General features: G+C 47.0%; 1 protein-coding gene across 1 annotated transcript; it reads right to left on the reverse strand.

Annotated features, from left to right (window-relative positions):
- Positions 1-512: 512 nt before the first annotated feature.
- virma (vir like m6A methyltransferase associated) lies at positions 513-24673 on the reverse strand. Its single transcript, XM_063199170.1, has 28 exons — positions 24584-24673; positions 23132-23244; positions 22110-22196; positions 21874-21922; positions 20990-21161; positions 20485-20604; positions 19564-19821; positions 17902-18186; positions 17050-17490; positions 16266-16752; positions 15371-15704; positions 14078-14283; positions 13474-13628; positions 12980-13062; positions 12767-12860; positions 11540-11949; positions 10991-11197; positions 10242-10477; positions 9385-9625; positions 8801-9018; positions 8286-8418; positions 7770-7886; positions 4956-5113; positions 4408-4504; positions 3788-3954; positions 3086-3453; positions 1257-1424; positions 513-859 (listed from the first exon to the last, which is right to left on the reverse strand). The coding sequence occupies exons 1-28, from the start codon at positions 24644-24646 to the stop codon at positions 678-680; spliced, it is 5649 nt and encodes a 1882-aa protein (XP_063055240.1). The 5' UTR covers positions 24647-24673; the 3' UTR covers positions 513-677.
- Between the last annotated feature and the right edge of the window lie 1405 nt (positions 24674-26078).

Below are 26078 nucleotides of genomic sequence, written 5' to 3' on the forward strand. Positions count from 1 at the left end.
CTCCATTTTACAGTTAAAAAAAAGTCTGAAAATGACCTCAACGATGTCATTCAGATCTGGCCATTACCATTTCATTGTGGGCCGTAGGGGGAACTGAACATCAAAAATGGCCTGTTGTTGCATTAAGTCATCATTTGTAGTACAGTAATGTTAGCCAGGGGCCCTCACCTGTGACACTGCACAGAATTTCCCTTCTCAAACTCGTCCGGCAAGACACACTGTGTAACATTTCAAGTTGTAACGGGATAGATAGGGGACCAATTAATTTTGAGTATTTCCAATAGCTCGATGGAATGTGTTTAAGGCAAGGATGCGCCAGTTCTGTTGACAGGTTAGAGAAGGAAAGGGAAGAATGATTGATCGTAGCTTCAGCAAGTAGCATAAACAGCCAACTTGGACACACATTCATGAAACTCGCTACCAGCAGCTCGCTACCAAATGATTTCTAAGTTGACATCATGCATGGCGTCCAGCACCAGTGCACTGGAAAAAAATCAGCAACTACAGGTTACTTCCATCAGCATTCAAACTTTTACTCGACACGATTTAAAAAACAAGAATAAAACAAACAGAAAATCATTATTCACATAAAGACATGTCCAACTGTGTGTGTCTCTCAGACACGACGTAGTTTTGTTTTTCGTTAGGTCCGTTAGTGAGGCCTTTGCTTTAATTGGTCAGCGTGTGAAGGAGCGCACGTGGCGACCTCGGCCACCGCTGTTGAATTTCCCCTGAGAGCCACGCCCACCGCTGCCGCCGATCCCGCCTCCACTGACGCCAGCGCCGCCTCCGCCCATCCACGATAGGCCAGTCCCTCGACCTCTGGGAGTACGGTCCCTGGCCGCCAACCGATATGCACCTGAGGAGAGAGAGGAAGGAGCAACGGCCATGAGAGATCATTTGGTACTGATAACAAACAATAAGAAACTTGTCGGAAACAAACGGAAATTGTCTCTAAGAATTGGTAGCATTTGGGCATGCACCTGGAGGAATACCTTCCAGCCAATCGTACAACATTTTAATAATTAAAAAAAACTAAAGGAACCCTATTTCATGAAAGCCCCTTATTCCCAAGTCATATTTCTTACGTCAGGAAATGTCTTTTACTTGCTATCCCAAGTTAAGAGTTGATGTCACCCTCCCAGCTCCCCAACTCAATGGAATGGATTTTGAAATAATTAGCAAAACTTGTTTATTTCAAGCGAGATTAAACATTTACAAATGCAAATGAAGGATGTAGTTACAAGTGTACTTACCAGACATGCCAGCCGGGGGTGTGCGAGTTGTGATTGGTCCTCTGGGGAAGTTGCTCTGTCCGCCGCGCGGTTCACTGTAGGCGGCTCGGTGGGCCAGGGCCGTCACCTGGGCACTCCAGCTGGAGCCACCGCCGCCACGCCCCCCGCCGTCACGCCGAGGGTAGTTACCTGGGACACATATTTAGCATTTTATTATATTCATTTTATTGTCATTGTCGGAAAAAGGCAACGGAATTGTGTTTGGAGTACACTGTACTCCAGGACCGCTGCGTGTCTGTGTGCCGCCATCCTAAGGGGGAAAAAAATCCTATGCCTCCACATTACATACAGTTGTGCTCAAAATAATAGCAGTGCCTTTCCAAAAGGTCCTACTTAACGCATACCAGGGATCATGGATCGGTTTGAGTACATCAGGATACTGGAGGAAGTCATGTTGCCCTATACTGAAGAGGAAATGCCTTTGAAGTGGATGTGTCAACAAGACAATGACCCCAAACACAACAGCAAGCGAGCAGACAAACTGCATCCAACTACTGGAGTGGCCAGCCCAATTCCCAGACCTTAATGCCAACTTGTGGGTTGACATTAAAAAATGCTGTTCATGAAGCAAAACCAATAAATTGTGGAATAGAGTACAATTAACCTTGGCTGCAATACCCGTTGACCGTTGCCAAACTTTGGTCTACTCCATGAACCATAGACGCAAAGCCGTTATCACTTATCAGAAACCATGATTTTAAGTACAATTTATTTGAAGAATTTTGACATTTACTCACCTTTGTAAAGACACTGCTATTATTTTCAGCATAACTGTATATTACAGTGTTAGGGCGCGATCACACAGACCGCGGATTTCTGCCTACAATCTGCGATGCGCGTCCAGCTGATTAATCAGAAGTGACCACACCAAGCGCGGATCCACTGCCTATTCGAATGCGGTGACTAGGCAACGTAACGACAACTGTCACTCGCAACGTAGCCTAATCGATGGTGTTGTGTCATTAAATGATGTGAAAACATACACAAAATGCTTTGTCCATTCATCTATGTAAAATGAATAGAAGACGAGCTCTTTCCTTGCTCTCCTAACGTTGGATAGGGAATCTGATATGAATGTTGTCCTATCGAACATCTGGAAATCCGCCGCGGGTTTTCCGCCTTGAGTTGAACTTTTTTCAACTCGATCCGCCCGGCGCGGAGAATCCGCAACCCGCCTTGCGCTGATATCAGACGCGTAATCCGCTCATTTTCATTGACAAACAATAGAATACATCCGCCTCCTACTGTAAAATCCGCGTTCTGTGTGATCGCGCCCTTAAGGCATAAAGCAAAAAACTTCAGCACATAAGCACATTCACTTATTACATTATATAACATTACATTACACTTAGCTGACACCCTTATTCACAGCGATTTACAGATATTACAGGGTATTGGTAACAGTAACTGATAGGCACAGCACATACGCACAAGGTGACAAAAATAAAATGTGCTCTCTCTGTAGTTCCAAAGAAAAGCTCTGTGGACACTGTACTACTCTGTTTTAATTAGGTTAGGTTTCTTCCACTGGACACTAGTACCCACCCAGGAGAAATTTGTCTCAGAGGCAGCGAGGTTGCAGCACCATGAAGACATAAGAGGACAACACCAACAAACAGAACAAATGAAAGTGACGTGCAATACGTTTACCACTGAGAAATGCGAAATACAAGATGGTAGTAGTGACTGTTCCGTCTATTGACCTGGACCCTTTTTCAAGCAACTTGTGAGGAAAAGAGTTTATTTCCAAAAGAGGCAAAGGACAGAAAAGACAAAAAAGTGGGTCTTACTTGTCAGCAGCACACTCTTGGGAGCAGGTGGCGTGAAGAATCGCGTGTGGCTGGTGAAGCCTCCTCTGCCACCCCTGCTTCCTCCCCCTCCCCCTGTCAGCAGGCCTCGAGTGGGGGGCTTCGCTCCACCCTTGGGGGGCCGCTTGGGTGTGACTAGTCCGGGCGCACCGGGGCCCACGTCCTTAAACTCGGCTGCCAGGAAGTCGTCCACATGCATGCTGGGAGGCCGGCTGGTGTTCTGCTTGCGCTGGCGGAAGATGTCGTGCGGCCGACCTCCTGGGTGCTGGGAGAACATGCCCCGTCCCCTTCCTCTGGGCGGCGCCATGATGTGGGCACGCTTGGCCGGCTCCACATAGTCCGACTTACCGCTGAGGGACAAACAAAACCCCCACACAGGACATGAGTATTAGAATATAGGAAAAAGTAAACCCAGAAGAAAGATCATTTACATTACATTTATCTGACTCTTTTATCCAAGGGCAGTTATTCTAAGTACAGGTTATTGGTTACAGTCCCTGGAGCAGTGTGGGGTTAGGTGCCTTTCTCAAGGGCACCTCAGCCATATGGTAGAATGAGAGAACTTGAACTTGAACTTGAGAGGGAGTGGAGGGGTGGGATTTGAACCTGCAACCCTCTGATCTAAAGCCCATCTCCTTTAACCACTAGGCCACGGCTGCCTGATTTGATTTTGAAAGCGTGTACCTTGATGTGATGAAGGTCTCGTGTTTGTGTTTGCCCAGCCGGAAGCCCTTGACTGGCTGGGGGTGCACTGGGGAGGTGGGCTCTGACAGGAAGGACCTCTCCAGCTCCGCCTGCAGGTCCAGATCGGGAACACACTGCTGGGCCAGCGCCAACAGGTCCACTTTCACCTGCACAAGGAGGAGTCAAGGAGGTCAGTACCAACAGCAGAACCAGCCTCCTGTTCAAATTAGAACTTCCCCAACAGTGTCATGTTTTGCAAAAACACTGTTATTTCCATCTGGCTCTGGTTAATGGTTAGTTATCTACTCTTTACAATAATGTCTACACTTTGTATTTTCTAGAATAGTTTTCTTCTCTCTTCTTTCTTTCCTCTCAAGCACATTGAATGACAGTCATGTATGATAATGTGCAATACATATCTTATTGATATTGCTATAAAAGAAGGGTCACCAGCGTCACTTTATTCTACAATGAAAAATGCAAGCACACGTACAAAATTTAAAGTTTATAGTGGCACATGAATAAAAAGGCGTTACGCGACCAGATTTTATATCCGAAATACTTTTCTGCAACTGAATAAAAAACGGTCTTGTATTGTATAGTGGAAATGCCACACATACCATGTCAAGGTCTGTCTCCAGCTCGTCTGAGTGGAAGGGAGAGAACCACAGGGCTTTCAGCTGCTCATCCATCACGTCAGAGAGCACATACACCGTCCTGAAACAACCACAGCATCACACACAGACACACACCAAATTAGCTTACATTACATTACTTTACAGTACAGTTAGCTAACGCTTTTATGCCAAGCGATATTCACAGGGCATTGGTTACGGCCTCTGGAGCAGTGAGAGGCTAGGTGTCTTGTTCAAGGGTTCCTCAGCGATGGACAGAGTGGAATGGTAGGGAGTGAAAGGGTGGGATTCAAAACCACAACCTTTTGATCTAAAGCTCATCTTTGGATACAACGAACTAGATGAATGACAATCTTAAGACATGACAGACGTCAGCATCTTTACATAAGATCCAGAACAATGATGAAGGATGTATGAACAATGTGCCTTACCATGTACAGTAAACACTTGCGTCAGCTGAATTATCAGACCCTTGACATGCATGAACACACATGCATACGCACACGCGCAGACATACGCAGGCACACACACACCTGTGGTTGTACTGAGTCTGCAGCGTGTCTGGCTGAGGGAGTGTAGGTTCGATGTCAGGCTCGCTGGACGCGGAGTCTGAAGAACTCTCTAGAATCTGCCTGATGCCACCCAGACCTTCCAGCACGGTTTCCAAGGAGTCGTCATCCTTAGACTGCTCCTAAACATTCACACAAAGTCAAGACAAAGTCACCCTCAAATATAAGCAACAATGTGCACTGTGCTTGTTAAAGTGGTGCTTAAAACATGTTTGGCATATTGTAATGTGATGAGAGTTTACGGCTTCAAAAGGGTGTTACAATGACTATTTAGGTCCAAGTAATATTGTACCGTGAGTACTTCCTCTAGCTCCAATAGAGGGTGCTGATCACAGTTTTAGTTTTAAGGTGCACTGTGTACAGTAATATTTTTAGTAGTTCTTTTTTTTTAAGAATTCATGCTGCCCATTCACAAATATTACCTTTTCCATGAATACTTACCACCATCAAGTATTCATTATGACTGGGAAAATCCCACTTATCATACATGAAAAGGGGATCTTCTCCATTGTCCAAAATATTGAATTTCCAGAAATAGACATTTTTAGCTGCAAAACATACTGTACTTTGGTCATACTAGTAAATATTAGTAATTAGTAAATTTACTTAGTAAATATTCACAGAAGTATCAAATTTGGACACAGGCAACACGGTTTCAATGAGCAACATAGCTAGTTGCAATACCCACTCTCGCCACAATCCTACACAGTGCACCTTAAATGATATTTAAGGCAGTCTAGGTTTGGGGTGTAACAAGTGTTCTTCTACTAACGAGTGCCAGCATGAGTGTTAAGGGTGATTTATGCCTCGAGACCAACTTCCCTGCGTCGTGATGCAGTGAGCCAACCAGTTAACGGAGGGAAGCCCCCCCATCACGCAGGCACTCTGGGGCACCTCCCCAAAATTGTGACTCAACGCAGTGAATAGGCTCGTTTGCAACCACGCAGCAAAAGATTTGATCAAAACGTGATTTGCTTGGTCATAAAAAGGAGGGGATAACTGCGTCACAACCAAGCTGGACACATCAGGACGACGAGATTTCAACAGCGGCAAAGAAGGTGGATCTATGGGTCTGTGGGTGGAACTACCTTTATTGACAGCGGGTGTACCACGGCGCCCTCTTGTGGAATTAAGTCATGGCGCTAATTCCATGACGCGCTTACCAATGTCGGCACATGCTTGTGAAATCCCAGACTCTCTCTGCCTCTCGAAGAGAAATCGGATGGTCTTGAGGTAGAGACACAGGTTACCACTCGGTGAGTCATGGTACAACTCTTAGTTAAATTTGTGATGATTTGGCCTCACTTCCATGTAATAATTCAGTTAATTAGTGCTCACTTTAGGCTATTCATTTTGTGTTTTGGGACCAAAGTCGTCATTCAGATAGGACCGTTTTAAAATTACTTAACAGCGCCAACCCATCCTGCGAGGGTTGAACCCAGGTGTTCAATATGTAACTTAGCTTTACCATGGAGCGCCAACCACAAAGCCCACTCTGTTTCGTGCACTCTCATACATAAAGGACAACATAAGTCACTCGCAACGGGTCTGTTTCAACTTTCCACATTAACCATCAGCAACTAAAGACTTCCTGTGTTTCCGTGCAGTTTCGAACCAGGGACCTCATGAATGGAAGTCAGACGCGCAACCACTACTCTAACCGTCGAGCAGGCGGTCTGCGGAATAGTACTGTTTTTGTAACCTACGGCATACACTCCTAACGTGGCGAAGATGGAGCATCTGACAGGTTGGTTTGTTTCTTTTTTTTTTACTGTTGTAAGTGGGTTTGTGCGACCATACATATGGATGATACCACTCTGAGTATGCTGCATTTGAGCATGAAATGCATTTCAGCATTTAGAAAATGAAGCACGTTCAACTACACACACATGAATCACATGAGCTTAGAACACCAATCACAGCTGATTCCTCACATCATGGAGGAGATCTTCTGCCCAGCGCAGTAGGTTTTTGTTACTGCGTGGCAGCTTGACAAAACTTTTGTTCCCGCGATGGTTCAACGCCATGTGACACGACTGCCGCGCAGAGGTCACTCCCTTCAACTGCGTCGTGAACGGCAAATTCTAACCAGGATGCTTCACGCGGACACACTGAGCATGCTCGCTGCCTAGCAAATTTTCAACCTCGTCAAAAATACGCCATCTCGAACGCCCTTAATGATGCAGACGGCAACTGAGTGAAGGGCGGGAAGGAGAGAAAACAGGTCTCTGATTGGTCCTCTCGACCAGCCTGCTCTGTCCTCAGGTCGAGAACAAGCTACTTCCTTGTTATGACTTTCGTCGGGCTACGGACTGTGTGAGCTCTTCATGAAATAAGTTGCCCATGCTTTTGTCATTTCATTTATTTACACGAACCAAAGACAACACATGCTCTTGCAAGTTACGACGCTGAAGTTATATTTGGGCAGTTGAACAGTGTTTCTGAGGAAACATTCCGCTTCGTGCGACCTACCCTCGTCAAATGAACCACCACTTTCTTCCTAACTACCGTAGTGGCTACCAGTGCGATCAAAAATGCACGTAACATAAAGATGTAATGTTTCATTTTCATTGTCGTCGAGTCTGTGTAGCTACAAAACGACAGACACGTCTAGTTTACTCCTTGTATTGAAGGTAGAGTTTGAACAATCATCTCGCTGTCCCTACCGTTGTGACGGAAACGGATAGCGCAGCTAGAATGGAGCTATAAATCAATATTCACTGCGTTGACTCACTACGTTGAGGCTCTAAACAGAGCATAACCCGCCCTTTAGTGTACCGTCAGGTGTTTCTCCAGTTCCAGTAGGGGGTGCTGGTCAGAGTTGTCCTTCCACTGCAGCAGCTGCTTCATCTCAAACACACTCTGGGCCACCGAGCGCGAGTCCATCTCCTCGTCCTACACACACACACACACACACACACACACACACACACACACACACACACACACACACACACACACACACACACACACACACACACACACACAAGCACACATATACACGCATGCACACAAGCAAAGATGAAGTTACTGAATTCCTGAATATATGAAATGCACTAGCTGCTCGTCCTACACGCACAAAAAAACAAGAAAAAATAAAAAAACACACACACAAAGATAAAATTACTAAATTACTGAATATATGAAATGCACTAGCTGTCCCACAGGCTGAGCAAGCAAGCTAACAATGACAACATACCAAGAAGCTAGGGAGGTCCTGTTCCGCTATGTCTGTTTGTCGTGTGTATGTGTTGGTAGTTGGGGATTGTAGCTGCATTTGAAACAAAGTCTCACCACTGAGTCCGAGTTGAGCATCTGCCTGAGGAAGTCTAGCAGGGCTGACAGCAGCTCTGGAGAATCTTTGGTGAAGGAGCTCATCTCCCTCCTCAGCAGAGACACCACCACCAGGCTGTGCTTCTTCAGGGCGCTACAACACGCGCACGCGCACGCGCACACGCACACGCACACGCACACGCACACACACACACACACACACACACACACACACACACACACACACACACACACACACACACACACACACACACACACACACACACACACACACACAGACACACACACACACCTTAACATTTGCCACATTCCATAGTGCAAAATACATGTCACACTTATGTCACATTCAAAAGCCAAGCGGTTTCCGACCCTTTTTTCTGTTTTTATTCATCCATTGCAGGGTTAGAGAGGCGTTTCAGTTACAAAAGCCTTCATAAGTGATCTATGTTGTCCGATCTGCAGTTAACGGAAACCAGACCAAACCACAGAAATGTAATTGGGGTGTGTGTACGTACCTCTTGATGTGGTGCAGTCCGTAGTCGTGCTCGGTGAGGATCATGAGTGTGCGAAGGCAGGTGTGGAGGAGCGTGTGTGTGCTGGGGCCGTGGCCCAGCACCTCCAGCAGCCCCTCGCACACGCTGGCCAGCGTCTCCCGGGACGGCACCGCGTTGGCCAGCTGCTCCGCCTCCGACACGCAGCCCTCGCCAGACCCACTCACCACCATGGAGATGTCCTGCAACACACATATTACATTTAACAGACCCTTTTGACCAAAGCGTCACACACACAAACACACTAAAAAAGAACACAGCAAGCAGGCAATCATAAAATTGTCCTTATATGGCAACAGATTAGGGAAATGTGAAGAATAGCAAAATGGCACTTTTATCTTGTTGCGTTTTGACACAAGCAATTAAAAATCCTATTTTAAGAGTCCTATTACAGTAGGTTTACATTTACACACATTTTTTATAGTGTGGCCAGTCGTCCAACATGGTTCTCTTATTACCTCTGCCAAGGAGGCCATGTGATCGTCTTAGTTTGTTGTGTGTTCAGTCATGAAGGAATAACCCATGTGGTCTAAACAGGCCTGAGTTACCTGGTCACAGAGGGACTGTAGGATGGTGGCGGTGAACTCTGCGCTCTGCTGCAGGGTGATGTTGGCGTCGGCGGGCGGCAGCAGCAGTGAGAACAGCGAAGGCAGCAGGTCAAGGCCCTCCACGCGGCCCTCTCTGGAAGCCCCGCCCAGCAGGGACAACATGGCCGCCTTGCAGCAGCGCTGAGATGCCAGCGAGTCCAGCAGCGCCAGCAGCCGTGGCAGACGGCCACATATACGATCCCTGCAGAGGACAAAAGATGAATTACATTGCAATCACTTTTACCCAAGACGACTAGTGGCAACATATGGCGTGGAATGTGGTATAATTTGCAACCATTATTAACTGTTGTTTGATAATGTGCATGTTTTCTTGTGTTGAAGTGCAAGTGCTTTGTGATGAGGAGGTTGCACGCCTGTCCAATGTCAGACCAACTAGTGAGTGTGAGGAACTTTCCTAAAAATCTTGTTTGGCGTTGATCATGTTTTCTTGCACGGACATTGGAAATGCTGACCTACGGTTGTAATTCCTCCTGCAGCTTCTCCTGCAGGGAGCGGACGACGAGGGTGATGGTAAGCTAACGTGTGTGTGTTTTTGGGTTTTTTAAAAGATATTTTTGGGTCTTTTAAGCCTTTCTTTTGCAAAATAAGACAGTGGAGGAGAGAGAAAGCGAGTTGGGAGAGAGAGACAGGGAAGGATCGGCAAATGACCCGGGCCGGAATCGCTCCTGGGCCGGCGGCATAGCAGTCTAGTGCCTAACCGTTAGAGCCACGGCTGGGCCAAACAAACGCTTTCATCTAATATCTATGTACCTTATATAGATATTTCCTAATATAGGTGGTTGTAAATCTTGACTTACGGTTGCAATTCCTCCTGAAGTTGCTCCAGCAGGGTCCGTATCACAAGGGTGGCGGTGGGGGCGGCCAGGTCGCAGAGCTGCACGCAGACACGGCGCAGCATGGCCTGCAGTGGGGGGCAGCTGCTGACGGCCACCCCCTTCAGCACCTCCACCAGCATGGGGCCGCGCGCCCCCAGGTGCATGCTCCACAGCTTGCGCGTGTTGAGGGCCACGCTCACATCCTGCACCGACAACGCCTGCAGCCGGAGAGGCGCAGAACGTTCAGAAATTAGCATGGTCATTTCACGTGAAATCAGAAACTTTGTCGCCCAACAGACAGATTTTAATTCAAATGAGTGTGCCTTTATAGTGGCACGGCACTCCAAAACAACATGAATCTGTCTCCCGTATTAAGGGCAGAGAGACATGGAATCAGGAGAGGGTACATTCCATCCTAGCTCCCGCTCTCCACCTGCGCTTGTGGCATTGCACTTAGCTGAAGCCCCGTCTCCGTGGAAAACCAATTACGTTTCCCCGCAGTCAGCCTGGCCACAAAAACGCTAAGGGTACTTTTCCCCATTCAACATCCCGATTGAAAATGAGAAAAGGACCTTTGAATTGTGCAGGAGAAATGTAAAGCTCGATTATTTAACTCCAGGGTACAACCTAAATGTACAGTATGTTCCAATTCAAGCTATTTTATGTCTCAGCCTCAATGCAATAAACACAAACAAAAACAACACAGTGTGTCTTTAAGCATGAGTCGTTACCTGTGTGGTCTGCATGGGCAGGGGCAGGGGCAGGAGCTCGGACAGCAGCGTCAGGCCGCTGAAGACGTTCTCTGGAGCGGCCAGGATGGAGGTCAGAACCTCCTTCAGCATGAGCGACCAGCCGTTGCCCGCCAGGGTCTCCTCCGACGCCATCTCCCTCTGGCCCACAGCCTGGGTCAGCACCAGCAGCACGTCCACCAGATCACCCTGTCACAGCATTGGGCTTTTACTACTCCTTGTATTATTATAAATAAATCTAACAAAACGAAATACAAAGACTTAATGCTATACTCCCCTACAAAGGCAAAGTGCACTATGGTGCTGGCTACACCTATGCGGATATTTGTACATGCAGATATTTTTTATCCGTTTACATGTAAACACGACGTGGTATGTATATAAAAAAACTTCATTATTACGGGTGCATTTTAGCCCCCAAAATGGAATATTTAATTTGAAATGCACATTTTAAAACTCCAAAACCAATGCGCTTAAATAAATATCCACAAGCGCACAAAATAGCTTCTACTTCAGAGGATTCCTTCTCACCTGCACACGTAGCTCCTGCTCGTCGAGGCGCCCGGTGGCCGGTGTTGAGCACAACACCGTGTGAAGGTTCACACATACAGATGGGATGCGGGCATCTCTGCACTCGTGCCCTGCTCCTCCTCCCCCTCCCCCTCCTCCTCCTCCTCCTCCTCCGGCTGGACCCCGGCCTCCTCCACGGCCACCTCCTCCCTGCAGCAGCTCGCTCAGCATGGTGCGCAGGAGCCGCAGGGCGCAGGAGGCCAGGGACATGACGGTGACGCGCTGGGCGCCGGGCCCCAGGGGGCCGTGCAGGCGCCAGGGCAGCAGGAGCAGCTGGCAGAGCTTCTGGAGCAGGCGCACAAAGGTGTCCATGCCCTCGCTGGAGAACAGGGCCATCACCGCCACCGTCCACTTCAACTCCTTCTGCTGACCTGGGGAGGAGCACACAATTACTTTACATTAGATTTGGCTGATAGTTTAATTTAAAAAAATAATTTGAATTTGTTTTTTTTTTTGCTTTTTGGGCCTTTATTTCATAGTGACAGTAAACAGAGGAGAGGAAGTGAGTGTGGAGAGAGAGATGGGGTAGGGTTGGGAAATGACACAGGGTTCAAACCAGGGTGCCCCTAGGTGTGAAAGCCCTTCTGTGGGCACTGCACCACAGCACCCCCTTGTTTTTTTATAGCACCTTTCATGGAACCCAATGTCTCTTTAAAAAAGAAGCTGGGGCTAAGGAATTGGAGAAAGGGGAGGAGGGACAGGTTAAGGACCATACCATAGGCCTCAGTCATATTGCATTGACATCTACCGACATAAAGAGGATGAATCAACTACATTTCAAATCATAACACCACATCAACAAGAGGAAATACCTCAGCTCCTTTTGCCGACTTTGATACTTAAGATTGCATTACACTTTGAAACTTACAAATGACGATTAGTCAAGCTACATTTGTGAAGATCATTTAACCAAAACAACAACAATAGAATATCGCTGGGAAAGTGTGTGTATGTCGACATTAGTGTGTGTGTGTGTGTGTGTGTGTATTTATGCGTGTCTGTATGTGTGTGTGTGCGTGTGTCTGTGTCAATGTTAGAATGTAAGTGTGTGTGTGTGTGTGCATGCGAGCAAGCAAGCGAGAGAGAGAGAGAGAGAGAGAGAGAGAGAGAGAGAGAGAGAGAGAGAGAGAGAGAGAGAGAGAGAGAGAGAGAGAGAGAGAGAGAGAGAGAGAGAGAGAGATTGTGTACCTGGGACAGCTGGTGGAGGGAGGGCGACGTGGCACAGTATTCGCAGAGCTGTGGTGAGTCCCGCTCCATCTGGGGTCATCAGGTTCTCTATATTCTGATTTGGGGTGAAACAGAATAACAAAAGAATGAAAATTCCTTTCTTAAATCCCACACCCCACAGAATGTTTTCACTGAGTTGATCTTTAGTCTAACCAAATTATGATTATAACTCACCTGTTTTATGTAATCGATAAGTGTTGGGATTGCACTGATGTCAAAGCGCAGTTTTTCCAGTGGCTCCAGCCATTTGCCAAGTTCTGAAGGGGCACAACAATGTCAGTTATTGTGAAATGGTGCTGGCCAGCCAGTGGGAATAAAACAGAACCATTACAGTACAGTACAGTACAGTACAGTACATTACATTAGCATCACTTAGCTGATGCTAATATCCAAAGCGACGTAGAATTATTAAATACAGGGTATCGTTTACAGTCCCTGGAGCAATGTGGGGTTAGGCACCTTGCTCAAGGGCACTTTGGCCATGGATGGTGGTGTAGGAAGGAATGGTAAGGGTGGGAATCGATCTTACAACCGTCCACCTCCCTAACCACTATGCCGCGAGTGCTGCTGCAGACTAGTGGACTACAGTACAACAGCAGTAGCCTAGTGAAATACCAGTAGCCGTCGAGATGGCACCAGTAAATACCAGTAGACCATGGTAGCAGTACCTTGCAGCTTTGTGTTGTTGTCGTCAGCTTTGCAGGCGTTGAGTAGAGTGGTGCCGTGGGTCTCCAGCATCCTGATGTCATTGGAGTTCTGCACCAGCATGAGGAGCAGCATGCAGGCGTAGTTGTAGGCCACTGACTTGCGCACCTTACCCTCCCTGTGCACCAACACACAAATAAACAACGCAGACTTACAGTAATGACAACTTTTTGAGAAATGTTGCCATGCAACACCAAGATTGCCTTAACATTTTCAGATGGAAAAGTTGTCTGTAGATGATCCTAAATCTCTTGATGAAAGTGTTATGAAAAAAAAAACAGTCCAAACAAAATGTTGTAGTATATCTGCCCAGACTGTATGTCTCAAAAAGTTGCCCTGCGTCTTACACCTTTAGATTGCATTTAGCCGATGCTCTTAAAAGTTAATTAGGTACAAGTAGGTAGGAAGGTAGGAGTTGGGCAATAGGACAACTCAGCCATGGAGTGGTTAGGATTGGTAAGGGTGGGGATTGAAGCTGCAACCCTGTGATCTGCAGTTCCAACTCCCTAGCCATTACACCACGGCTGCCACATAAGAAATTCTCCACGTGACTTTGAAGTGGCTCACCCTTGTCCCTCCTTGGCGTGCTGCTGCAGGATGCTGGTCAGGCAGGTGATGTTGTTGTCCAGGCAGAGAGCGTGCGTGAGGGCGTCCCGGCCCCCCAGGCTGAAGCTGATGAGGTACAGGCTGTGCAGCGTGGACAGCACCATTGGCCCCTCCTCCACCTCCTCCCCCTCGCCGTCCAGACCCGCCTCCATCAGCTCGGCCACGCCCTACAAAGAGTCAGGTCAAAGACAAGTCAATGACCACGTTTGTGACGGTGTATAATTGCTGCCCAGTCTGCGCAGTGTGCATGTGCAATGCAAAATTATGATGCATTCTGATTGGAAAAATGAATTCAAATGGCCGAGTGTGCACATACGCTCCACAGACTACAAGCAAAGCGACTTTGCTTAGTCAACGCGGTCAACAAGGTAGACTCAGATCAATCAAACCATGCCTTCCCAATGCAAGAGTGTGATCAAGTTTGGGCTACTAAGGGAGAGATGTCTCCTCCTTCTCTTTCTGTGGCATTTGGTGGCAGCTTGCATAAGATGTGAACCACCACCATCTACAGTGCTAAGGGAACTCCATTTAATTCTCAGCCTCCGCTGGTCTCCTAAATGGGTGTTCACCTGACTCAGCCTTTACCAGACTTCCAAACACTGTATTACCCGCAAATCCAAGAAGTTTCCAAACAAGCACTCCACCACCTACGCTATATGAGTGGTAGCTTACCATAATGAATAAATTAGTTTCAGCATAGTTTGTGCCTGCAAAATTTGCCCATAGGAAGTCGTTTCATGGCCGAATATCTTCGGCAGAGCTCCAAATGACACACAGTGAGTACATTTTAATATGTGACCTTGCCTCCTCCACTTGCCTCCTCCACTTGCTTCTCGTCATGATGACATCACTGACAACAGCATTATATTTCAATATCTTGCAAAAGCTCAATTGTTAAGTCTTTTTATCATTTGCAATTGGGATGGTGAATGAAAAACAGTCCCTCAAAAGTTGTTGTGGCGAGGCTGACAGCTGGGAAACTTTATCGTTTTCTCCACGGAGGAGGGGCCAGGAGGCGGGACGAGGAGACAAGCACAAGTGGAGGAGGCAAGGTCACATATTGGGATGCACCCACTATACAGGGGTGGGTAGGACATGAGGTTATAATGTGAAATCAAGGGCCCAATGTAAAAAACTATTTTCTCCTTTAGGAAAACTAATTCATTTGATAATCTAATCCATACAATAGTGGCATTAGCTGTGGTTGCACCACCCTGACGTGTGCTACTCTTAAAACATTGCTGCCATTCCTACCTGCATGACGTGCAGCACCTGCACCAGCCAGGCCAGGAAGGGATCCTCCAGGGAGCAGCCGTCTCCGCCCTGCCCTGCCCCGCCCACCTCCTCGGTCTCCATGTCCATGAGGGTGGAGAGCGGGTGGGCCGTCAGGGCGGGGGCCAGGGACAAGGCGCGCAGCAGCAGGTTGGTGGGCTGGTGGTGGCTGAGCAGGAACAGGAGGCCCGGCTGCGTCTGGGAGAGGAAGCGGAGCAGCTCTCGCACCACCTGGACGAGGCCTGCGTGGCCGCCCGCCGCAGGATGTGACATCAGCACCACCAGAGACTCCAGGAAGTGGCACGCGTGCATGTACCTGCCGATCCATCAATCACAAACGATCTCAATATTATTAATGAAACTGTTTCGTCTTGAGATAATACCTCTGAGTAGGGATGCACGATGTCAAAAATTTCGGCCGATACCGATATCCGATTATGATATTGCGGTTTTGGCCGATGACCGATATTAACCGATACCAATGTTTTTCTTTCTTTTAAAAAAAAAAGAGATGACAATGATGCAAACAAACAGAATTTTTGAATGTCGTCTTATTTCCAAAAACAGTTTTTAACTCCCTCTGATAATTAGATAAAAAAATTGAGACAAAATAGAAGACAAACAGTGAAAGTCATCGTCAAGTCCATTCTTTTAGAACCGTAACATATAAAAAAAAACATCGGCGTTAACATCGGCCCAGTTTTACCCATCAGACCGATGTCCGATGTGTTGAATATCGGCCGATACCGATACATCTGGCCGATACATCGTGCATCCCTACCTCTGAGGTTGTTTTGAATGGTTCATTTAACTTGTAACCTGGCCCCCATGAATGCTGAGAGGGTAAGCCAATTTGTGCACACAGACAGACACTCACCTGTAAAGTGCGGGATAGGGGTCGTTGGTGTCCACGGGCCCCGTGATGCGCGCACTGGTGGGGAAGGCTTTGGTGGGCGGCTGCAGCATGCAGTGTGGCGCTGTGACCAGCAGGTGGAGCATCTCCTCCAGCAGGCCCTGGACGCGCTCCATCTCCCTCTCCTCCTCGGCCGCCTCCGACCCTCCGCCCTCTCCCCCAACGCCACGCTCCTCTCCCCCCTCCCTGTCCTCCGCCTCCCCTCCGTGGTCCGTGTCCATGGGGGTGGAGGTGGGCGTCTTCTCGGCCCAGGCTCCAGCACACCTGCGCAGCTCCCGCAGCAGCTCGTAGAAGTGGCCCTTCTGCAGCACGGCAGCGCCGGCCGTCACCACGCGCACCGTCTGGTCCAGCAGGAAGAGCTCCAGCAGGCGCTGGTAGGCACTGGGCTCCCTCTTCTTCTCCGCGCCGTCCTCCATGTCATCCTGACAGCCTTCATCCGCATGGCCGGGGCCTGGAGTGAGCAATGACCACCATGTTGTGGGTTTATCATAGCAAGCGGAGAAGAAAAAGAATGGCCCTAGGTAGGCGTTGAGAAAGATACAGCTGAGAGGGGGCGGTGCTTATGTGCTATTGAGGGAGCATTAGTCCATTTTATTATTCAATACTAAACAGGGGTGTTGGCAGGCTCATGAGCTCCAGGGGCCATTTGATCTAAAACGTTTGAGATGCACTAGTCTGAAATGTCAATGTTTATCACAATAATTTATAGGTCAATTAATCATCCAGCAAAATCTGCTACCGTTGTTACCTGAGCCTCCTCCGGCAACCCTGCCTCCCCTGGCGTGGCCCAGGAGCACCTCCATGCCCTGTGGCTGGTCGATGACTGCGTTGAGGGCCCTCAGCGCGTTGAGCTTGAGCGCGGAGGACACGTGCTCGGCGAACAGCATCTCCAGGAGCGTGGGCAGCACGCCGTGGGCCAGCAGCGCCCGCACCACCTCGCCCCCGCAGTCAGCCAGTGCGCACGCCAGCTTGGCGCCCGCCTTCAGCTGCCGCAGGTTGAGGGCGATGGGCTGGCCCAGCGCGCAGCTGAGGCTGAGGGCGTAGCACGCCCAGCCGATCAGGCGCGGCAGCACGTTCCCCCGGGCAGACTCGGGGTCTTTCAGCATCAGGAAGCTGAGGCCCTTCACCAACACCGGGGGCACCTCCTCCAGGGCCATCACCCAGCGGGGGCCAAACTCATCACTGCCTCCTACGCAAACACACACAAAAACTGATTTTTTTAAAACATTACATTACATCATGTAGAGCAGATGCTTTCATCCAAAGTGACTTATCATTTATTATTTCATTAGAACATACACTATATATTATATAAAACCTATAATGTCAATAACCACAGATAGATTATGGTATTATCTACAACACTAAGCCTATAAATTAGTCACAATTTAGCCCGTCTTCTTACCACAACCTCATACTAATCTTTCAGATCGAACCGATTGTGTAGAACTAAAGGCAGTATGGGAGTTCCCAGGCTAAATGAGATCAGGCCCAAATGTAACTTGTTGATAATTGAGCAGAAACGTACAGAGAGCTAAGACCAGCGAGTCCCAGGCAAAGTCCTAGAATGACAAATCACGGTGGAGTAAAATCCACTTACCGGACTCCAGCAGCTCGGCGAGCTTGGCGGCCGACTCGGCCCAGACGGAGGTGGGGTCCTCCAGGTCTGTACCCTGGCTCTTGAGGAGGGCCAGCTGGGCCTGGTAAGGGGTAGTCTGGGGAGGGGTGAAGTGCTGCAGGGGCCGCAGCTCGCGCTCGTAGGGGTCGTACTGGACGCTGGGCACAGAGGCCAGGTCCTCGGGCGTGTAGTCCACATCGAGCAGCTTGAAGGCCCCGCTCTCCAGGTCCTCCTCGTCACTGGAGATCTGCTCGTAGCCATCGTCTCCTACACACACACACACACACACACACACACACACACACACACACACACACACACACACACACACACACACACACACACACCAGTATATCAATGGGATGACAAACGCGTCATAGGGTCAATTATTACAGTGGAGATAGTAGCCGTCATCTCCTACAAACACACATGTACATAAAACACACACTGCTGTCAGTGCATCACTCTACATCAATGTAGTGTTAGCACAACAACAGACAATTTGCACCATTAGGTCAACAGGTGTATTGCAAATGGAGATCTTTTCATAGCCATTGTCTCATTTGAACACATACATAAACATGCTGTCGTGTTAGCACTAGGGCTGGGTTCAAAAGATCAAATCTCGATCCAATATCGATTCACATTCGAAAAGGGCGATATCGATTCACAACTTTGTTGTGTTTTTATAACCGGTCCTAGAATTCTAGGCATAAATGGGTTAAAGTGACAGCCCTACAATACAAAGATCGATATCGAATCAAATCGGATCTGATCGTGGATCGAATCGGATGGTAGCCTTCTGGATCGGAATCGAATCGATCCAAGAAATTTGGATCGATTCCCAGCCCTAGTTAGCACATCACTACACTTGCCGTCATAGGGTCAACGATGACACTGGAGATCTGTCTCCAGTGTTCAGACATCATGATCTCCTGGTAAGACATGCTGTAAGAATGACAACACTCATGTCACCCCATCATTACAAGAACACGTTTTAGTCAGCGTACTGTACAGCCGTCCACCTGCTGTAAAGCTATCGTTCAAACATAAAAACCTGCGATGGACGGACGTGCGGCTGGACGACCAGTGAGCAGTGGAGCTACACCCCTGGCACCACTGGGCAGAGGCAAACTGAAACAGGAAAAGCAACTAGACTAGTGTTCCTCAACCTGTTTTGAACTAACACCTCTGTGAAATCATCATAAGCCTCCCAACACATCCTTGACCCCCCCACCCAAAAAAAGAGAAATAGGCTAATGCCGCCCCCACATGTGCAAAGGAGGACCCATCTTTCCGATCTGAAAGACAGCATGGAAGCTTGTCCCAAAGCGCTAGCCTGAAGCAGGAAGCCAATCCGACATCGGGGAAGGGTGAAAAGATGATGACGTGTATCACTTGACAAATGGAAGCTTGCAATTACCGGTACTTTGAATACAACTGACACGATTGACTATGTCTTCGGCCAAAAAACAGTGGTTGGCAATTGTAAATCATACCTCCACTACGAGAAATTAAGTAGGTGGCTCACTTGTGAAATGGTCTGGTGTGAACCAGGCAACCCCCAGGGGACTGTGGAGCCCCCCATTGAGAAAGCTTAAACTCTACTCACACCCCTGAAACAGGAAAAGCAACTAGACTCACCCCCTTCTCCCTCCTCGTCCATCTCCTCCTCTTCGTCCTCGACCTCCGCCATCTCCTCGTCCTCCTCCGCTTCCTCGTCGGGCTCGCTGCCCTCCTCCGTGCCTTCCTCTTCCTCCTCCTCCGCCTCTGCTCCTTCCTCTTCCTCCGGCTCCGGCTCGGAGAAGGGCTCTCTCTCTGCCGTGCGCACCGAGCCTCCGGGCTCTGGGGAGACGGGCTCCAGGAACTCCTCTCCATCCACACTCTCCTCCTTCACGGGACCTGAACACAAGCACACCCAAAAGCTCAGTGGATACAACAAGTTAAACAGGTAAATAGAGCAGGCAATATGACAACTATTTTACAATCGAAAGCACCATTACTTATACGAAGAAAACAGATGGTCATTCCAGGCCTGAACTTAGCAACCACTGTAAATGTACTGTGTCATTTGCCATGATACCTTCACTGAGATCCTATATGACCATGACCAATGAGCAGCCAATACAAGATATAACAAGCACTAGCGGGCAAATATACCTAGCGCGACAAGAGCGAGGCGAGCGACGGAAGTTGACTTTGTATTGATTTGCGCGACAAAAGTGATTCTAGAGACTAGAGGCGATTTGCACGCCGAGAGCGGCAGTTTGAAGTTGAACTCCTGGCTATGTTATGCTAATGACCTATGACGCGGTTCTGCGACAAGGCGCCACAGCCAATGACTGTATAGAGGTCAGTAACCACAGCCAATGGGAATGTTGCGTTCTGCTTTCAACCGACAAACTCTAGTCGCTTCAATCGCTCTTATCGCTCTTGCTGCACAGAAGCGATTCTCTGTCGGGTTACAGAGTACTGAATGCTTGTTACATATTTGTATTGTCAAGAAAGCATGCGTTTGAGTCGGTAGCTAAGTGCTTGTATGCGTGTCCCAAGTCCGAACGTTACCTTGCACAGCGAGGGGGTCCTCATCGTCATCGTCAGGTGGGGGGGGACCAGGGGGGGTTCGAGGCCCTCGGGGCTGTGGTCTGGGGGGGCTGCCGTTAAACTGCTCCTCATTCTCCCACTCTGCACGTGTGGAAACGCATACACAAATGTACACACATTATAGCATGGGCAAAAGGTTAACATTCTACGGCTGTGCTTCCTGCAGCGCTTCAACTGAAAAGACGTAGCCTTGCGGCTACCAGCTATCCTCTGCACCGTGGGGCAGCTGTCATTCTAAATGATGTGAGATGCAAGCACAGCTTCCTGTAACGAGGTGGCGTGTAACTACTGAGTTCCGTGTGAGCACGTCCTCACATGTACCCCGGACACTTGGCACCTTCTTGGCAACCTCCAGAGCTGGTGTGTGAATGTGTAGGTGTACTTGAAAGCACGTTAAGTCAGTTGTATAGTTGTGATATTGGGCTAAATAAATACACTTTGGCTGATTTTGATTGACTGATCTCACCGTGCTTGATGGCTCTCTTCTGAGCGGGCTGCTGGGGCGGGGGAGGTGGGGGTGGAGGGGGCGAGTGTGTGTCACGCTCACGATCGTGCGAGTGCAAGTGTTCCACAGTCCCATATATGGCTACGGTCAGGCAAGTGTACCAGCCCCGCAACACTAAATTGTCTGTGTTGATCTGCATACAAAGAAAACACACACAATGAATAAACAATTAAAAAAAGCTTAACAAGGAATAGGCAATGTGTCTGCACAATTTATTTTTCTACACAGTTTAATTATTTCTAATGAGTAAGGCTTCATTACCTCTTCACTGGGTCTAAATCCTGTAAGCAATTTCTCTTTTTTCCCTCCTGATCTCTTTTACCAAACACATGCCCTCCTCCACCCGGCCCTTAACACACCCTTGAAATACTCACTCGCTCATCCAGAGCAGACACACCCTTTGACAGGCACCAGGAAAATGCATGAATGCTGGGAACATTGGAGCAAAATTTACCCAAGGCAAAGTGTGTGTGTGTGTGTGTGTGTGTGTGTGTGTGTGTGTGTGTGTGTGTGTGTGTGTGTGTGTGTGTGTGTGTGTGTGTGTGTGTGTGTGTGTGTGTGTGTGTGTGGTTAATTTGTGTCAAGAAATCTGGGTGGAGGTGTAACATTGAGCCTGAGGGGGGAACATGATGTGCTCACTACCTCACTCTCGCTCTGACTTCAAACAAAACCTTCTCTGCTGTGTTCGCCATGCAAGGACACTGCATTGACGAATGCCATATTAAAGCTATTTCATTGTGGGGTAGTATTTTCAAAAGCTGAGAGAAATACCATGAATTCAACCCCAGCCCAGACAGCTAGATGGGCAAGTTCTTGTGGATTTTTTCCCCACAACATGTTCTTACCTTTCCACTCGGTCTGAAGACAATAGACTTATTTTCATCGTATTCCAAACTGCAACAAACACATAATAAAGAGCTGTTAAAATAACTAGGCGGTGACCGATGCATTCCTTTATACTTGCCAAAACAAAATCACTTAGAAGCATTGTTTCATACTGGTTCTGTGAGTGAATTTCCATACACAACCAAAGACAATTTGGATTATCTTATGTAAACGTGAATGTGTGTATGCTATGTACCTGCCCAGGCGATGAAACACAGGTGTATTGGGTTTAGCCAGATTGTTGTAGAACAGGTCCAACTGGAATGCATGGGGTGCCGTCTCCCTGCAGATGACATCATAGACCAGCGCATTACAAATCACATCCCATAATACACAACCACGGGGAAGCTCCAGGAATGCTAGTCTATGGATACTAGGAACTCATAGGCATGTCAACTATGATTATCATTTGCAGTTCACTCAGTCAGCAATGTTGCTTCTGAATTATTCCAACAGAGTGAAGAGATAAGGCATGGCTTTTATGGTGTAATATAACAACTAGAAAGACATGAAGAGAAGACCCCTGACTTCTGAAAGAAAAAAAGAGAAAAACTTGGAACGCATTTCGTCTGCCTGTACGTTTAACACAGGTGCATTCACATGTTAGGCAATTTACCCCATTTCAGTTAGGTAAAAACAGACAAGGTCATTGCAATACATGGGACCAAGTCACTAAGTTGCAAGTCAGAAGTAAGTATCAAGTCCTTCCAATCAAGTATGAGTCAAGTCACAAGTTAAAACACATTTGGCGAAGTCAAGTTCAAATCCAAGTCGTACCCAGGCCAAGTCAAGTCCAAGTCTTATTTTCCCCAAGTCCTTAACAAGTCACCATATATATAATGCACAATCTTGACAACTACTTTTGGTCATAAATTCATTACTACCCCACACAGCTATGCATCAACCCCCCTTTTGCCAATCAAATGCTTAACAAAAACAGTAGCCCTAGTATTGGTACTGGTTAAAGGCAAATTATTTAATTTCCATTTTTTTCATGCAATATTTTCACATAAAAATGCAGAAACCGGAATATAGACTTGCCATGTCATTGCAAGCTAAAACTGTCGAGTCAAGTCTCGAGTCAATAGCTTACAACTCAACTCAAGTCACAAGTAATTTTTAACATTGTCAAGTCAAGTCTCAAGTAAAGTCATTTGTGACTCAAGTCTGACTTAAGACCAAGTCACAAGTGCTTTCACAGCGGCAATGCGAACCTACCCAAAAGCCCTGCTGTCCGGGAGGCTGCTGTGAGCTTTGATGCCAGGAGGAATGACCCGGATCTCTGTTACCAGGACTCCGCAGGGAAACCTCACCACATCTATATTGGTCAGCTGGGGAGACACAGGTGTAGAAATATCATTGAAAATTAAATTACATTAGGCAGACACTTTTATACAAAGCGACTTCCAATCAAGGACATTTGCATTCAACACTACGGGCCTATAACCTCAATACGTCTCTGAGAAAGTAAATAAAGGTTAACAAACTGAATACCGGTAGAATACATTATGTAAACTTAAACCACAACGAAGGAGTGGATATTTCTTACTTTTTTACATGCTTTCAATATTCTTAACACAAGAAATCGTATGCGATCAATGAACCCAGCCAATCGACTGTGAATTACAGCTGTGTGTGAACCCTGCAAATTAACCACAAGCCATCACCCACCATAACAGTACTAATCATGACTTGACTGAGAATAAATATCAACACTACTTGTAACAGCAGGTGTGCAGAACTAAATGTTAATGTGTCAATGCATGTGTTGTTCAATAATTTATGTGGCTTTGTAGCATTTGCCACATCCACTTTCAGCGTCCCCAGTATGTTTTAACATCTAACCAGGGCTCTAAATTAACACCAGTCAAATTAACATCGAGGCTTTTTGGCTGCTGATGAAAAAAGTTAATTTAGAGCCATGCATCTAACGTAAACAAAGCTCTGTTGTAGACTGAACAAACAGCAATAAAGCCATCCAGCGCACCAGTGAGATAATACGTGTTAAATGAATGAGAACAAGAAGACGCTACAGTAAAAGAGAACAAGAGGAACCCGTTTAATGAGAAAATCAACACACCTGAATCAGCAGTTGCTCTAGTACCGCAACGTAAATAATAACCTCGACCGCGGTGTCTTGGAAAGAAACCACCTTGCTAACTAGATTAATCTGACTGATTAGCTTGACTAATGTATGAACAAATAAGAAGGGGGGTTCATCGCTCTTTGTCGACAAACTTCAGCTTTAGTATTACGGGTAAAATTGGGAAGTATACGTTCGAAGAGTTTTAGTTTGCATCTAGTTTCTACTGTCTAACTAGTACACGTTGAAGCCAGCTTGCTAACGCTAGCTTTCACGCTTTTAGATGATAGTATTTTTTTTTGCCTTGACTGCCTTGCGTGTGAAAAATACAACAGTTTAGGGACCGAGACAAACAGCACATGGTTTGATTTGGCCAATTTAGCAACTTATTCGCATCTTCAATAGCGTCTGTCAGTGCAAGTAATAGCTTAACTAGCTAACAGGCGCTACCTAGCCAGGCAGTGTCTGCAGCAGACGGCGAAGTGATGCAATTTATTAACAAGCTCAACAAAAAACAAAAGGCTTTACAATGAACTGATTTGTGGACCGCATGTATTTTCGCAACTTAAGTCCTAGGGGAGGTTTACCTCTGCACTTTGATGCTTGAAAGTATCCAAAAACAGAAGCTCAATTGCGGAGTCCCCCGCCATCTTTGCTTCCCACGACAGGGTTGGTGATTGTTGTTCACGTCACATCCGGTCGCCTTCCCTGCGGCCCTCAAACAACACAGCAAGTTCATCTGCTACTGTAGCAATCTGTGGTAGTAACAATGTCATCAATACAATGTAACACAACTTCTACGGCCCAGCCGAGCCTGCCTTTAAACGTAGGCTAAATTCCGTCCATTTTGAAAAAAAAAAAACCCTGTAGGTCTATAACAAGGAGGCTGCTTTTCGTTTATTTATTTTTTTCGCAGGACAGCAGTTTTCTTATCCAAAATGGGTAGTCTATGCATTCTATTATCCTATTGAACTGAGACATTTTTTTTGTTTCACAAATGCATTCATACTAATCATGTAATAAGTAATAAACAACTTGTGAATCTCCCTGTCTCGGTGCAGCTGCAGCTGCAGCTATTTTTCTTTGTGTGTGTGTGTGTGTGTGTGTGTGTGTGTGTGTGTGTGTGTGTGTGTGTGTGTGTGTGTGTGTGTGTGTGTGTGTGTGAGAGAGAGAGAGAGAGAGAGAGAGAGAGAGAGAGAGAGAGAGAGAGAGAGAGAGAGAGATAGAGAGACAGCGAGAGAGAGAGATTATTTGGCAGTTTATTCCCTCTTATAAGGGAGAGTGTAGGTAACTCTTGCTTGTGTTTAGCAAGAAGTGATATCTGTAACAGGTTGTAGCAATTATAGGGTGGTATTTTCCACCTACAGTCCCTGTTAGTGGATGTTAGTAAAACAAAACAAAAACTGAATTAAAGTAAATTGGAAAAAATCACCAAGATCTGCCAAAGAATTGTTTAAGTACAAACTAACTGTGTAGTGTTATCAAATTTCCAACTAACACTGCAAACATTTACTGTGTAGACGTGGACAGACTCATACAGCATACAGACCAATGATATTTTCAGAGGCCCACATGATAAGTAGGGCCTATAGTACATAAAATAATAAAAACAATAACACACACACACACACACACACACACACACACACACACACACACACACACACACACACACACACACACACACACACACACACACACACACACCATCATAAGTCATGCAAATTGTGAGAAATAAAATTGAAAAAAAAAACTCAGTATCTAACATCCTCTTGAAAGACTGGCAATAGGAAATATCTTCTCAAACTGTTGTGAAAAGCAAACGTTCAAGGTTTTTATGCCATACTGGTAGACTATACAATGTCTGTATCTAGGAAGGCTGTGGTTCTGGAAATTATCATCACCCTGCTCTCAAATCCGTCCTGCAGGTTGGCACTGTCATATTTAGGGCTATGGCCTCCTACACACTGTGCTACGCTTGTCGGAAGGGCTCTCACAACGATTTTCTCATGGTTTTTTTCCGCATGCCATGCCACGTCCCTGCTCTTTGGAGACCAATCAGAAATAAGCGCTCTGAAGGCA

The sequence above is a fragment of the Engraulis encrasicolus genome, chromosome 5, assembly GCF_034702125.1.
Source record: "Engraulis encrasicolus isolate BLACKSEA-1 chromosome 5, IST_EnEncr_1.0, whole genome shotgun sequence".
NCBI lineage: Eukaryota > Metazoa > Chordata > Actinopteri > Clupeiformes > Engraulidae > Engraulis > Engraulis encrasicolus.